We start from the raw sequence: 14,297 nt of genomic DNA, 5'->3' as shown, positions 1-14,297 counted from the left end.
TATATATATATATATATATATATATATATATATACCTGTGCGTGTGTGTGTCTTTGAACGCGACTTATAGAATAAATATATACAGTAAAAAACTGCTTTATTCAAACAGCCTTTCAGATTCTAAAATGATTTTCTCCTAACGCAGTTGGTGAAGCATTCACTGTTATTAAAGAATATTATCACAAAGGTCCTACTTTAAAAGAAAAAGTACCACAATAACAAAAGATAATTGAAAATAAATGCTCTTTGAAATTTATAAAATGGAAAGCAAATAAGTAGATATATTTTTTTTCTAGAAAACTTACTAAATATTAACGTTAATAAAATTCGCTTAGAGTAACAATAAATAAAAAGTTAAATGAATTTTTAAGATAATGATATATAAAAGTTGATTAAAATGTACAAGTATGATGTTAGTTTAAATAGCGTTACTGATAAATCTACATATTGTTATCAACACGAATATCACAAAATATTTTAACAAAGATTAAGCACTTAAGTAGAAAAAGGAAAAAGATTTTCAGAAAGTGGTAAAGATGAACGAAAATAATTATAAAACTCAATCGATACTTTTTGTTAATAACAGAACTGAAAAAATAGTATGAAAAACGAGAACGATATTTAAAATTGCAATATAAATATTTTTGTTTAACGTGTAAGATGTTCAGTTATGTAGCTGATAAACCTATGGAAGTTATACGCTTAAACATTTTAAACTATAGATAAACAAATTGAATGCTAATGACAATATAGAAAAATAATAATTGTTCCGACGAAAAGAGCATTCACAATGAACTGAAGTACGTCAAAAATTGTGCTGTTTCATGAGGTTTTAAACCGAACGTAATCATTAACCCCGGATTTTAGTTGTAAATCCGTAAACTTACTGCTGACCCAATGGGGGACATAACTGCAGACAGATCAGTAGATGCCTTTTACCCAACAATACCCTACTAACTAGCTTACAAGCCATTGAACAAACTTCCAAATAAATTTATCATAGGGTTTGTTTGTTTGTAATTAAGCACAATGTGCTATCTGTGCTATGCCCACCAACGGGTATCGCAACCCGGTTTCTAGCATTATAAGTCCGCAGACATACCGCTGTGCCACTCGGTGGGGTGGGGGTGGGGGCTTAACAAAGGAAAAGATAAGACAGAAGCAAACTACATCCCACGTATCTACTCCATTTCTTGTTCCTGTAACTATGTTTATATTGGTCAAACAAAACGATCTCTTTCAATTAACTTTAATCAAACAAAGATCACTGATGAGCCAAAATTATTCTACCAACGCAACACAAAAGAATCGATAGAAATATTTAAAAACAGAGAAAAATACATAATAATGAAATGGGATTGGAACTCAACCTTGAAGTTGTTTTCTTATTAATTAGTTTTGAACTAAAGTGCCGTTAGTGAACGATGAATTTTCTGGACTGTTTTTAACCTGACATAGAAGACGTTTAACTGTGCTCTGCTCTCCGCGAATATCGAAACCCGATTTTTAGCCTTACACTTACTGCTGAACCACCGTAGGGCGAGAAAAGTTTACTCCGTCCCTTGAGAATGACAAGTTTGGACTCTCGAAACTAGTCGTTTTTTCATGTTTTGTTAATTATTTAATCATACGCGAGTTATTATACTGATATGTTATTTCTCTTCCTTCAGAAAATTACGAGTAAAAGCGAATAAATGTGTAGTATTACTATTTAAAAACAATTTTACAACCGAGATATGCTTATAAACAATTAACTTTTTTGTATGAAATATTGATCATAGTGCGATAGATAGTTTTGTGGCCATTCAGTGGATAACGATATTCTCTGTTTGATAATAATCCAATAGATCTTGAAACAATAAATCATATTCTTAATATGAATATTCGATTCTGTCGAAACCTATATACACGTCCTAGAAAGCTCTAGAGAACCAGTACGGTCTTCACTTCTTGTACATTATAGCTAACTTATACTCGCATTAAGAGAATTTTAAATGGTATTCATATGATCTCCCATTTTGCACTAGAATGATTACATTTAAAATACAGTTCTGTCAACTAGGCCTGATTTGGCACAGCTCCGATGTCTTTTCTAAACCTTTTACTCGGGGATACATTTTAATACTGATAATTAATCATCAAATCCTTATAGTTAAAAACACACTACCTACTTTTTAATGGTTTTAACATCGTTTTTTTTATTTTGTAGAATATATGTTGTTCGTTAACACTAGGTGCTTTTTTTATGAGACCGTTGAAAAAAAATATTCTGCTCACGGTATAGTTGTTTTCCTTGATAAGAATCAAAACACAGCTGCACTACCATAACTTAATCACTTTATTGCATGTGTCCTGGAAACATATAGTATTTTCTGATGAAACTAGAAAACCGTATCTCCGGTTATAATTACTGAGCTCTATCTATAAAAATAAATAACAAATGCATATTGTTTCCAGAAAACTTGCCGAAATAGTATTTAATATCCATTTGATATAAAGTTTTATCAATCTTCGGCCACAATAAGTCTTTCTGGTTCAAAATGTTACACGTTATTATGAATGACCATGAAAGTAAATAGGGTAAATTTCAAGACAAAACAAAATTCTAACAAATTTTGTCCTATTGATATGTACTGTGTCTTCTTTTTGTCCTACCATAAAACTACACAATGGACTATCTATGCTCAGTCCACCGTAAGAAATCGAACCCCGGATTTTAGCATTGTAAGTCTGTAAACGTACTGCCGACACACCGGAGAACGTGATTGTTTGTTTGTTTGTTATTATGCACAAAGCAACACAATGGGCTATCTGTGCACTGCCCACCACGGGTATCTAAACCCGGTTTCTAGGAGAACGTGATATGCCTAGTTTGAACGTACTGTGGTCGGTTCAGTAACACCAATAAGAGAGAAATGTAAGAATTGTTAAAGATGCTAAATGAAAAGGCTATAAGTTTAAAAGACAAACAGAAACATATCTAGATATAAAATATTACTGAATTATTATATTTTTATCAAATTAAACAATTTCTTCCGGTTTAACTACTTGTTTACAGTTATTATAAGACGTTCAAATTCCTACGATGTTCAGTTCACAAAACTATACATATTTTCTCCTTCAAATTAATATAAACATGAAATTCAGATTATCAGAAGGAAGTTATTAAATGCATCAAACGCAAGTAAATATGTATTAGCGAGTGTCGAGAAAATGAGCATACAAAGTAGCAATAAAAACTAAAATAAATCTAGTTGTTCTCATTAATTAGATGAGCTGACAGTAAATATCTTATTACAGTAAAACAGTAGTTTGTCTCGTCCTAACTACAATAGTGTGATGTTCTACATAGCTAGTATAATGTCATTTTGTAACAACAGTCAACTTTAAGATTACTAGAATGAAAACCGTCTTCTTGCTTTATTATAAGGACTATATACCGTCTTGTGTAATTACTGATAACACGCTTAACTACAGAACAAATATAACAAGAAACGAATCAATTTTTAGCATACTTTGATTAATTATTCACCAGGGAATCCAGCAGCAAAAAATCCATATCAGGATCTCACGCGTCTTCACCAAATACTAAACACTCACACTTCGAATCAATATTTTCTGTCTATACTCCAACGTTAAAAATTAATTAAATTGCTACCAAAAGGCACTACCACAGCTTCGCACTTAAACGAGCTCTTACCAGACCTAGCTCATGTAGTACAAGTTTGAAATTCTGCCCAGGGTTTATGAATTAAGAAGCCTCCTCGCTTACATGCGCATTTATATATGTTGTGAGTAGCTGTTTACACAGTTAATGTACTATCTCTTAAACTTAAATGAATCGATCTTCTACTTTTGATAAAAATTACCGTCAGCAATTTGATATAACGTAATATCAATAACACGAATAAACTAGTGAGTCATCTTTATATGGCTTATTAGTTTAATTATATTCTCTGGGATTTTGTACTCAAGCCTTCTTATACAATTCTGCTACTTAATAAGAATATTGCCACTAGAGAGCGGTAAAGATGTAACATGTATGATATCTAATACCCGATTCGTCTAAACCCAATGATATTGTGTAAAGTGATTGTTCACATGTTCTCGAATATAGGTAGACAGAATATAAAATAATAAATGAAATTTCAAGAGTTTCAACATTTTGAGGCATATCATTAAGAATAATCTTATTCAAACCAGTTTTAATAAATATCTGTAAATGTACTTGAGGATAAAAATCTTTCTTCCTACTGATAAGGTTATTTTTTATCAAGAAGCAAAGTTTAATCTACTGTGGTGTTAAAACGCTTACTTTCAATTAACAATACGTCTATTACGACTGCTAACTATTAATTTTACGAATTAAAACGCATTTCAATCACAACCAACCTTGAATGTGCGTAAATTCACCAAGTTGCATGCAGCACGAGTCAAACTACGAATTTTCTAATGGCCAAAGTTGTTGGTTAACAATGCTTACGAATAAATTATTTTTCACATATGTAGGCCAAATTGCAATGGTGTTACATTATTTAGTTAACGGAAGTAAATATTAAACTGAAAGGAACACATAAACAATTAAGAGCACCCACTGCCAACTCTTGAACAACTATAATCGAATAGGTGAATTTGACCGTCACCCTTTTAATGCATCTATGGCCACAAAGTGCGGAGCAACGGGACACAAACCATGAACCGTCTGATTCACAGTCCAGCACGCTAACCACTACTCGACGTGCTGCTAAGAATTTTATATGAATATTTTGTAATTTCCAAGATACCACGTACAATAAGATGAGAGAGAAAAGATACAAAAAATATCCAAGGAACAAAAATACTGACAAATTTTCAATGAATGTTATCTTGTAATACATATTTTGAACACTACTTGTTAAATTGTTGTTCTCAAATACACCGCTGTACAATGAAAGCGGAAAATTTCATCTAATACAAACAATAAAAAGATTTGATTTGTAGTTCGCATATAAGACTTAGTTAATTCAATTGGATAGGAAACATTAAGCCTAATTGCCAACAGTCCTTTTTAAGAGTGCTTGCTGTTTAAAGTTCACACAAATATATCGAAAACTGCATATAAAAAAATCATTAAAGTAAGCTCTCTTTTCATATACTGCGAATGTTTGTCTCAACAAAATATTAAACAACGTGGATTTTAATAGATCTACGTATGAAAAATAATGTTATACACGTTTATAGAAATTATCAACATATTACTTCATTCAATTACTAAACCTATTATACAGTATTTAATTTAATTAGTTAAATATTGAGATTAGAAGCTCTTGTAATTGCTCAATAAGCTTACCTGTGATACTGGGCTTGAAGAAAATTAAATTCTTCTTTGATTCTATCACAAGTATCACCAACTGTAAATTTAAATGGTTGTCCTGGCTGTGGAGCAGGGCCCTGGAAAATTAAAAAAATATTTCAAAACTATATAAAGACAATTACTTAAAAATGCGAAATGCATTAATTATATTCAACATAATATCTACCATTGTTATGAGAAATAAGATTGAGAGCTGTCATTGTTACTAAATTATGGTTTGTTTGTTTTAAATTTCGCGCAAAGCTTCACGATGGTTATCAGCGCTAGCCGTCCCTAATTTAGCAGTGATAAACTAGAGGGAAGGCAACTGGTAAACACCACCCACCGCCAACTCTTGGGCGACTCTTTTATCAACGAACAGTGGGATTGATCGTCAAATTATAACGCTCCCACGGGTGAAAGGGCGAGCATGTTCGCTTATACGGATCCGAACCCGCAACCCTCAGATTGAAAGTTGAGCGCCTTAATCACCAGGCCTTGGCCAGGTGGTTAAGGCACTCGACTCGCAATCTGAGGGTCGCGGGTTCGAATCCCTGTCACACCAAACATTCTCGCCCTTTCAGCCGTGGGGGGCGTTATAATGTGACGTCAATCCCACTATTCGTTGGTAAAAGAGTAGCCCAAGAGTTGGTGGTGGGTGGTGATGACTAGCTGCCTTTCCTCTAGTCTTAAACTGCTAAATTAGGGACGGCTAGCGCAGATAGCCCTAGTGTAGCTTTGCGCGAAATTAAAAAACAAACAATCACCAGGCCATGCTGGGCCTACTAAATTAAGAACAAAGAACGTAAGACAGGAAAAATACTATATATCACTTGTTTTTTTGTTGTTGTTTTTTGTCAAGCGAAATGGGCTATCTTCGCTCTGCTATAGGGGGTATCGAGCCCCGATTTCTGAGCGTTCTAAGCTCTCAGACGTACCGTTCACCTACCGATCTGTTAATTGTAATATATTATTTATAATATATTATTCATGCAACACAATAATGAGTTGCATTCTGAATATTCGTAACATATTACAACGTTGATTCAGTTTGTAGCTAACAAACTTTTTGTTTGCCTAACCAAAGCAGCAAAACATATATCCACTTGTACAAGAGGTCTAATTACGTATGGATACAATATCTTTAAAACTGTATTAACTGCATAATAAAAAGTAATGTGGCGTACCCCTAAAAGAGAATAATCAACCGATAAGTCATATAATAAATTGTAGAAAACAATAAGAAATAATTATACCAATGACAAGCAAAAACCACTGTTACAGAATAATATCAATCACAATTCCTCCACCCCTCTGTTAATTGTTACGCAAGTCATACGTTTTGATAAAGTCTGTATTATCTAAATGCAAATGATTGGTTATCCAGTTTATTGTTATGCCACTGGCCTCATTGATTTTTTTTTTCTCATTGTCATAGAGCCTAACGTGCTCTACTTGTGTCAAGAACCAGTAACATATATATATATATATACACACACAAAAGGTTTCCGTAAAGAATCCGGAACCAGAAATACTCCATTCTCATACAGAAATGTGATGCACATTGCCGTGATGGAAGTATGGTTTTGACGAGAATAACTATTATTGGATGTACCAAAATGTACGTCGTAAATTATGACACAAGGGTCTACATCTTACGGTTTTACATACAGATGTAATTGGCCCCGACACCATGGGCGTCCGCAGAATCTATTACAAGTGGGGGCAAACCCACAAACTGCGAATACGGTAACTATCGCAGACCATTGCCTTGAAGTTTTAATGTGATACTCTATTAGTCTAGCTGTTTATTACATATTCATGTTAAATTAATTTCGTCACTTATATTTAAATTGTATTATTTTGTAATGGTTTTTAAAGAAATTAGTCAAATAAATTTTATTCTGAAATTCCAAGGGGGACAATTACCCCCTTGCCCCATCCTGCGAACACACATGCCTCACACCATCCTAATGGATGATAACTCCCGCTCCCATTGTACTAAGCTGAGTACAACCATTTCTTGAAAAAGAAAAGATTGACCGACTGAAGCCGCCTGCACACTCAGTGAGCTACAATTCCATCGACTATGTTCATGGGAGACGCGGCGCATCCTTTCAAATGATTCTGACACAAAAGATACTCTGGAAACAGCTCGTTTAGTGTGTTGATACTGCAGGACTTTATCAACAATGCGATTTTAAGTTTTCAACATCAAACGTTAGTAATAGTAGATTTGCTTCGTCAAAGCAAAAATATAACTTTCAACTGTACTTTAATCGTTTTGTGCAGTATATATTTTAATCAAACTAAGATAATTTCAAAAGTATGGATTATTTGTTGGCTTAACAACTTTATTAATAACCAATCATAATTGATGTTTAATTGATATATTCAAAAAAAAACGTCATTATAAACTGTTTTGTAGATTAGTAGACCACCCGTGACCCGTTGGGTTACCCACTATTCAGAGGTTATGAAGAATTTAAGCTAATTTCAATATTGCACGGAAATGAAGGTTTATTTTTAAATGATTTAATTAAATATTTCAATCCATTCGTGTTATTCATAATTCAAGAAAAGATATTTGATTGTTGATCGGGGGTAAAAGGAAAGACAATTTCATTTTTCAAAATTAGTTAATTATGTTGTGGTCTTTCCTCTTAAACCTTCTACAAATAAGAAACAGTAACACTTTATTTTTTCTTCGAATTACCTACTATAACCAAGGCACATTATTGAGAAATTCTTCAAGATCTTGTTTTTGTCATCTTACGCCTTTTAATGATGATGAGAACATTGACAGGGAAATAGATTTGAACGAAGAAGTTTCGTAAAGAGCACAAACGGTAGTGTGATGCTAGAAATTTTCATAAAAGTGACCCGAAAAACGGCGCTAACTCGGTAACCCGATATTAACGAAACTTGTTTTATTCTGTTTCTATTCTCATTTCATTACAAATATGGCGCTATTGTGCGCCGTTTTTGTTGTATTTAATTACAGACAAGCAAATAAACAAACAATCTCATAGTTTTAGTAGTATATAGATAGATAGATATTCTCAATGTTACAAGTTAGACGTTTTGTATTGTTTGGTACAGGGAATTTTGGCAGGACTTGATGATGGGGTGTAACACTTAAAAAATTCCTGAGTGTCTAAGTTTGACATGACGTCTTGAATTTTTCCAAGACTTGAGTAAAAATGAATATTTCATAAAATCACCAAAGGGTTGCTATTTGTTAATCTGCGAGTTAGTCAGTGATTAAGTGAGCTGCTAGTTAATCAATGAGTTAGTTAGTAAGTCAGTTCAGTGTTGTACATTTTTTGAGTTTGTGCCGTAGATATGAGAGGAGTTTTAACAAATAAATAAATAATTTTGAGTTAAACCTATGTTTAACAGAACATCAATATTGAAATACGCATAATGCTAAATAAACTTGATAACCGAAAGGAATTCTATACCATGTAGTAAGTAGCACATTTACCATTGCCGGACAAGGGTGGGTTGGTATCACTAACATCCCTTGATTTTTTTCGCTTCTCACAATGGAAATATTTAACCAATCAGCATAAAGCTTATTCAAAACTTTGTAAGTATGATCTAATTTCGGATTGCAAATAATCTGAGTTACTTCTATCATCTTTACTTGCAAAATTTCCGAAATTTTCTTAAGACAGTTTTGAAAGAAAAAAAAAACCTTTATAAATATTTCCTTTCATTTTAATATTTGTCGGCAGTTAGCTCTATTTTATATATACAGTCAACTTCAACGTGTTTTGCCCTTTATTTTACTGACTACAAGTCATAAAACAATGTAGAAACTGACAAAGATTTATTGGTGACTTACAACTTGCCCTGTCACGATGGCATCAGGTCAGGCTAGACAACAATATTTTTTGCTATGAATATTCTAGGTCAAAGTCAACTTAATTATAATAAATATAGTTTATTTTCGAAAAGTAATAAGTGCTTTACGCATTTATGTTGTTTGAATACAATAAACTTAACAATAATATTTGATAAATATGGATACGAGTCACCAGAGTGTTGCCTACCGCAGTCTATAAACCAAACTGGGCTTAGCGATATCATGCCACAGAAGAAAAATTCAGTAGCTTTCAACACATGTAATTTAACATAAAAACATTTCCAAGAATGAAAAAAAAGAACCTTAAGAAAATAAAAATTTCTACATCTATTTGTTGATAAGTTTTAAAATTCCCCAACACATTTCTTTTTTGTTCTCTATACGAGCTACGTCTTGTCACTTTCCCACAAAACCATAAATTACTTCTCACACACACACACCATTTTATTCACTCCACATTGACGTAAATAGTTTATAACCTGCTATATCCAGTGATATTTAAAATTTGGATGTAGCTATTTTTAAAGCTTAGTTTCGTTAGTAGTTTCAGAAAAACTACAGTAAATGAAACAAACTGTCAGAAGTCGTGATATTGGGGAAACTAGTTTCAACACGCATGTTTCCTCTTCATTAACTCATTGTCTTCTGGCTGTAAAACTGGTCAACAACGCCTGAGCTTCATATTTCATTAACGACACAGGAGGTCAGTAAGTTGTGACCTTGGGAGGTGTTGAAATTAGGCAAGCTTTTGATTAAGCAGTTTTGCTGCCAGAAGACAATATTAGACTGAAGAGGCCAAATGAATGTGTAGAAACTATAGTCTCCTTAATACCAAGACTATTAAAGGTTTGTTCCATTTACTTTTTTTTTTCCATTAACTGCTACACAAACTACTATGTTATTTCATTACTAGTCGTTAAATCACCTGTTGTAAGGTCAAGTAAAAAGGTGGTACACAGAGGCTGTACTACTAAAATTCAGATAAATAGAAGGGATGGACAGAAAAATTATTTTAAAAAATACTATCAGCAGGTGTGTTGTTTATAGGCGAAACTCCTTGATTCTGCACAAAAATATAAGGTTGAACTCTTCATTTTTCATTACAAATTACAATAAATGTTACAAAATGACAAAATATCGATTCTGAGACATCTACGAGTAAAATTTGGTTGAGATAAAGTTAGAATTATTTTTGTACTTAAATTTTGAAATTTGATATGCATAGATTGATACTTAGCAATTTCTATGTTTTGTCAGAGTTTAAAGTAAAGTTATACAGGATTGGATACGTTATATTGAAACAACTTTGAATGTGAAAATCAGCAAGTCACATAACAACCACAGCTGAAACAAAGTCGTTGTGGAATGAAATGTATGTTCAAATCCGATATTTACAAATTCCAAGATGTAGACATCCTTTGTACTTAATGGCATTGGAAAATAAAGGAACATGGCTGAGCTTGGGGACCCAGGACCACCCAGAAAGGGACTTGTAACATGTCGTACCCTAACTATGGTAAGCAAAAGGTAGCATCTTGTAACAGGCGAGAATCCACAAAGTTCAGTGGCCAAAGCTGTCCATATACTCCAGAAAACAGTACAGAAATAATTAAAAATTTTCGTCTGAAGAAGAGATCACAAAGATAATGTTTTCATTCATACCTGCCGTTCAACCGTTACATACCTCAAGCAGCTGGAGAATGAAACGGATACTCATACTATTATTCCATACGAATACATAACAGTCAAACTGCCGGATGCATAAACTATATATTTCTGTGCAATCAGTTAAAACAGGTGCTTGGGAACCCTTTGTATCGTATTTTAGATGGATTATGGAAACAACTAGGAACGAGTGCTAAGCTTTATGACGAAACCATATGCTATGGAAATTACGATGCAGAGCTATCGTCGAGATGCACAGTCGACAGAAACAGCATGAATGAACATTGCGACTTTGACTGTAACTACGTGATGAGGCTCCAAAATAGTTCAAATATAGTGCACTGTACCAAAATTTACTAATTTACTTTACTAATGAAACAGAATGAAAATTTTATGATTTTTTGTTAATTTTGTTTGTTGTAAAGGACAAAGCTACAATAGGAATGTCTATGCTCTTCCCACTGATGGTATCAAAACCAGATTTTTAGTGATATAAGCCCACTGACTTACCACTGAGCCACCGAGGAACGAAAATTCCAAGAAATAATACTATTTTAAGATATGAATTACCTCAATTTTCTCCTTATTTCTGGACATTCATATGACACTTGAAAAAAAGAAATCAGTTAAATATTTTTCAATTTCTTTTTTTATATATATATAAACGCAGTATGATCATTATTGTAAATAATGTACTGCTCAAAACATGAGTAGGCAAAACTATCGATATTAGATAATCTCATTGGCAACCACAAGTTTAGTGTGCAAAACAGTCGTCACATTATTTTTCATGTGATCTGCTATACAAATATATAATCTCGGAGTTCATGCCCACATAGTTTCATTGGATACTAGAGACTTGGACTCATAGCTCAAAAGATCAAATGTTTATTAATAAAGCGTAAAATCACCTTTGACACTAATGCAAGCCGTATTCTAATACTTAAAATGCGTAAAACAATAAGCTGCTTGGGTAATACAGCCCACAGCTCCATAGAGTTGCTTCTAGTTCATCAACACTAACTGAAGGTGAACCGCATGTTGCCCCATCTTTATACACACGTTCAATCAGATTTAAATCCAATTCATTCGCTCGGTACCTTTTTTCCAGGTACTTGCATATGATGATGTATTAAAAGCAAATTCTGCCCTCGTGCACCTGCATATTGCTACACTAACGATTGTAAAACTGCAAATACTGTGCCATATTCTCTCCATAAAGGTCAGTGTGGCAATACTGATCCCCTTCCCAAACCAGTATACTACCACTGTCATAAGTGTGTTTCACTGCGAATGAGAATTTCGCCCAAATCTCGTCTGACGAATCCATCACTGAATACGAGATGTTGTGTAGCATTGTATTAAAATCCCCCACATTACTAGTCGTCTGGCATAAAGGTTAACTTTATGAAGCCAAAGTATGTTTCTGACCGCGTGATTCTGACTTATTATGCTGTTGTTGTTCTGATCTGTTGATTCAGTTGGGAAGCTGAGTTCAGTTTGGGTTCTTCGAGTCCATAGTGTTAGTCTTGGACAATAATCAACAAGAGTTACCCTATCCAGGACTGATTGTACTGATGGTTTGAGAAGGAGTCCACATTTTACTAGCTACACTATAGGAAATTGTAATCACTCTGCGATAACTTACTGTGTTTGACCATCTGTTAACCAACCTAATTCTATTCGAATCATGGAAATACCCAAACGTCCATTCTGAGATCCTGGCAATTTTCTCAATCAAATTGGATTCCTTTATTCAATCAAGTGTTTTATGGGCTACTAGCTAAGATTACAGCTATTTTACCTTCATTTTTATAAACCATTGGAATGTGTAATCAGGTCAGGTCACATGACACTTGTTTATCATAAAAATGAACTCGGGGGCTTTAATATATCTTAAATAACATTATTTGAGCCTTATTACAGCTGGACTATAGAAAGCTACAATTATTCCCTAATTGTTTTCGGCAGTATAATTGCAGTCACCTATATAAATATGGTAAGACTATCGTAAAGTCATTTTTGTGTCATGCGAGATTTTTGTGGCATTCTGTTTATTGTAAAAACATTAACACTTTATATCTATGCGGCCTATCCACTGTTTAGCAAACGCTATTATAAGCTAAATCTAATCAGAACAAGAATTCCATACACTTATCGTTATTGCATGTGACTATTCATCCGATTTTCTCGCAATCACAAAAAACGCTAATTAGTTCACTAAGATACATTTTTTTCTGAGTTGAATACCGTAAGAACGTGTTTCTTAAGTTCAAACACTCAACCTTAGGACACCCATCAGTATGGTATGTAGACGCCTCTCGTCATTAATTTAAGATGTGGGACAGCAACAAAACTCTGGAAGTCACTCGTCAGAGAAAACGCCTACCCTGAAACTAGTACCATCTTTCCCATTATCCATACGTTCTTCTTAAGCCAAAACTCTATGTAAGCAAATAATTCAAAAATAGCAACTCAAACTATACCTATGACTTCCGATTTTCAGTTGTAACCGATAAACACCGATTAAAAATACCCCCGATACAAAAAAAATGAAACCAGTATTTTTTAAATAAGTATCGAAAATGGTGGTACGCTGCATAAGCAATTGATCCATTTTGAAAACTAGAGTTATAGGTTTTTATTTGATCGTGTCTCCACAGATGGAAAAATACCAACACAGTTTGCACGATGCCTTTCTGAAGTCATTTCTGACAACACCAGTTTAACCATTCACTGGAGTCTGGAAAGGAGAGCAGCAGCAGTGGCCTGAACTGGCTCAATCTATTAGGTCGTCAAGAAATTATTGTCACGTTTTGGAACACTTTCAATAACCACCCCACAAAAAAACGTACAATATAGTATAATAGTTAAATGAACCGCCTAAGCGTCACGGTAATGTAGCCTATATAATGTGTATAGGTTAGTTAGTATACTCTAATCCCTTATAGTGATGGCACACAACGAAACATACATTAGGCATGCAATGCTGTTTGAATACAGCAAGGAAAACAACGCCTCTGTAGCCATAAAGAGTATCAAAGAAGTTTATGGTATTGTTTTGAACATTCGTAAGTGTCAACGATGATTCAGCAAATTTCGTTAGCCTTAAAAACTGTGATGGTAGGGACCGACATGTTGGAATTGATATTGATGCTCTGAAGACTCTTGTTGAGTCTAACCTAAGGCAACACACTCGTGAAATGGCCTTGTTTTAAATAGGACATCAACATGTTTTTTGCTTCAAAGCCAAGTGATTTATTTAACCAGGGCATTAACAACCTGATTGTAAGAGGCAAAAGCATCATCGATAAGATAAGCAAATGTTGAGCGAGCATTTTCGCAATTGAAAATAGTGAATGAAAGGAATGAGAGTGCTTCAATGTTCAAATAAACAACGAAAATGTGTGCAGTGCTTTACTATAACCA

At 33.7% G+C, this 14,297-nt stretch overlaps 1 protein-coding gene across 6 annotated transcripts in view; it reads right to left on the bottom strand.

Moving 5' to 3' along the window:
• The window catches only part of LOC106458335 (transducin-like enhancer protein 4), a 139,197-nt gene that overhangs the window by 119,315 nt on the left and 5,585 nt on the right, over nt 1–14,297 (bottom strand). For all 6 annotated transcript variants that reach the window (XM_022384520.1, XM_022384518.1, XM_022384521.1 and 3 more), the window contains exon 2: nt 5,330–5,430. In XM_022384520.1, the coding sequence (XP_022240228.1) occupies nt 5,330–5,430 (101 nt within the window). The remainder of the gene's footprint in view (nt 1–5,329; nt 5,431–14,297) is intronic.

Source organism: Limulus polyphemus, unplaced genomic scaffold (genome assembly GCF_000517525.1).
Source record: "Limulus polyphemus unplaced genomic scaffold, Limulus_polyphemus-2.1.2 Scaffold447, whole genome shotgun sequence".
NCBI classification, from domain to species: Eukaryota; Metazoa; Arthropoda; class Merostomata; order Xiphosura; family Limulidae; genus Limulus; species Limulus polyphemus.
This window is presented reverse-complemented; position numbering and strand designations above follow the sequence as displayed.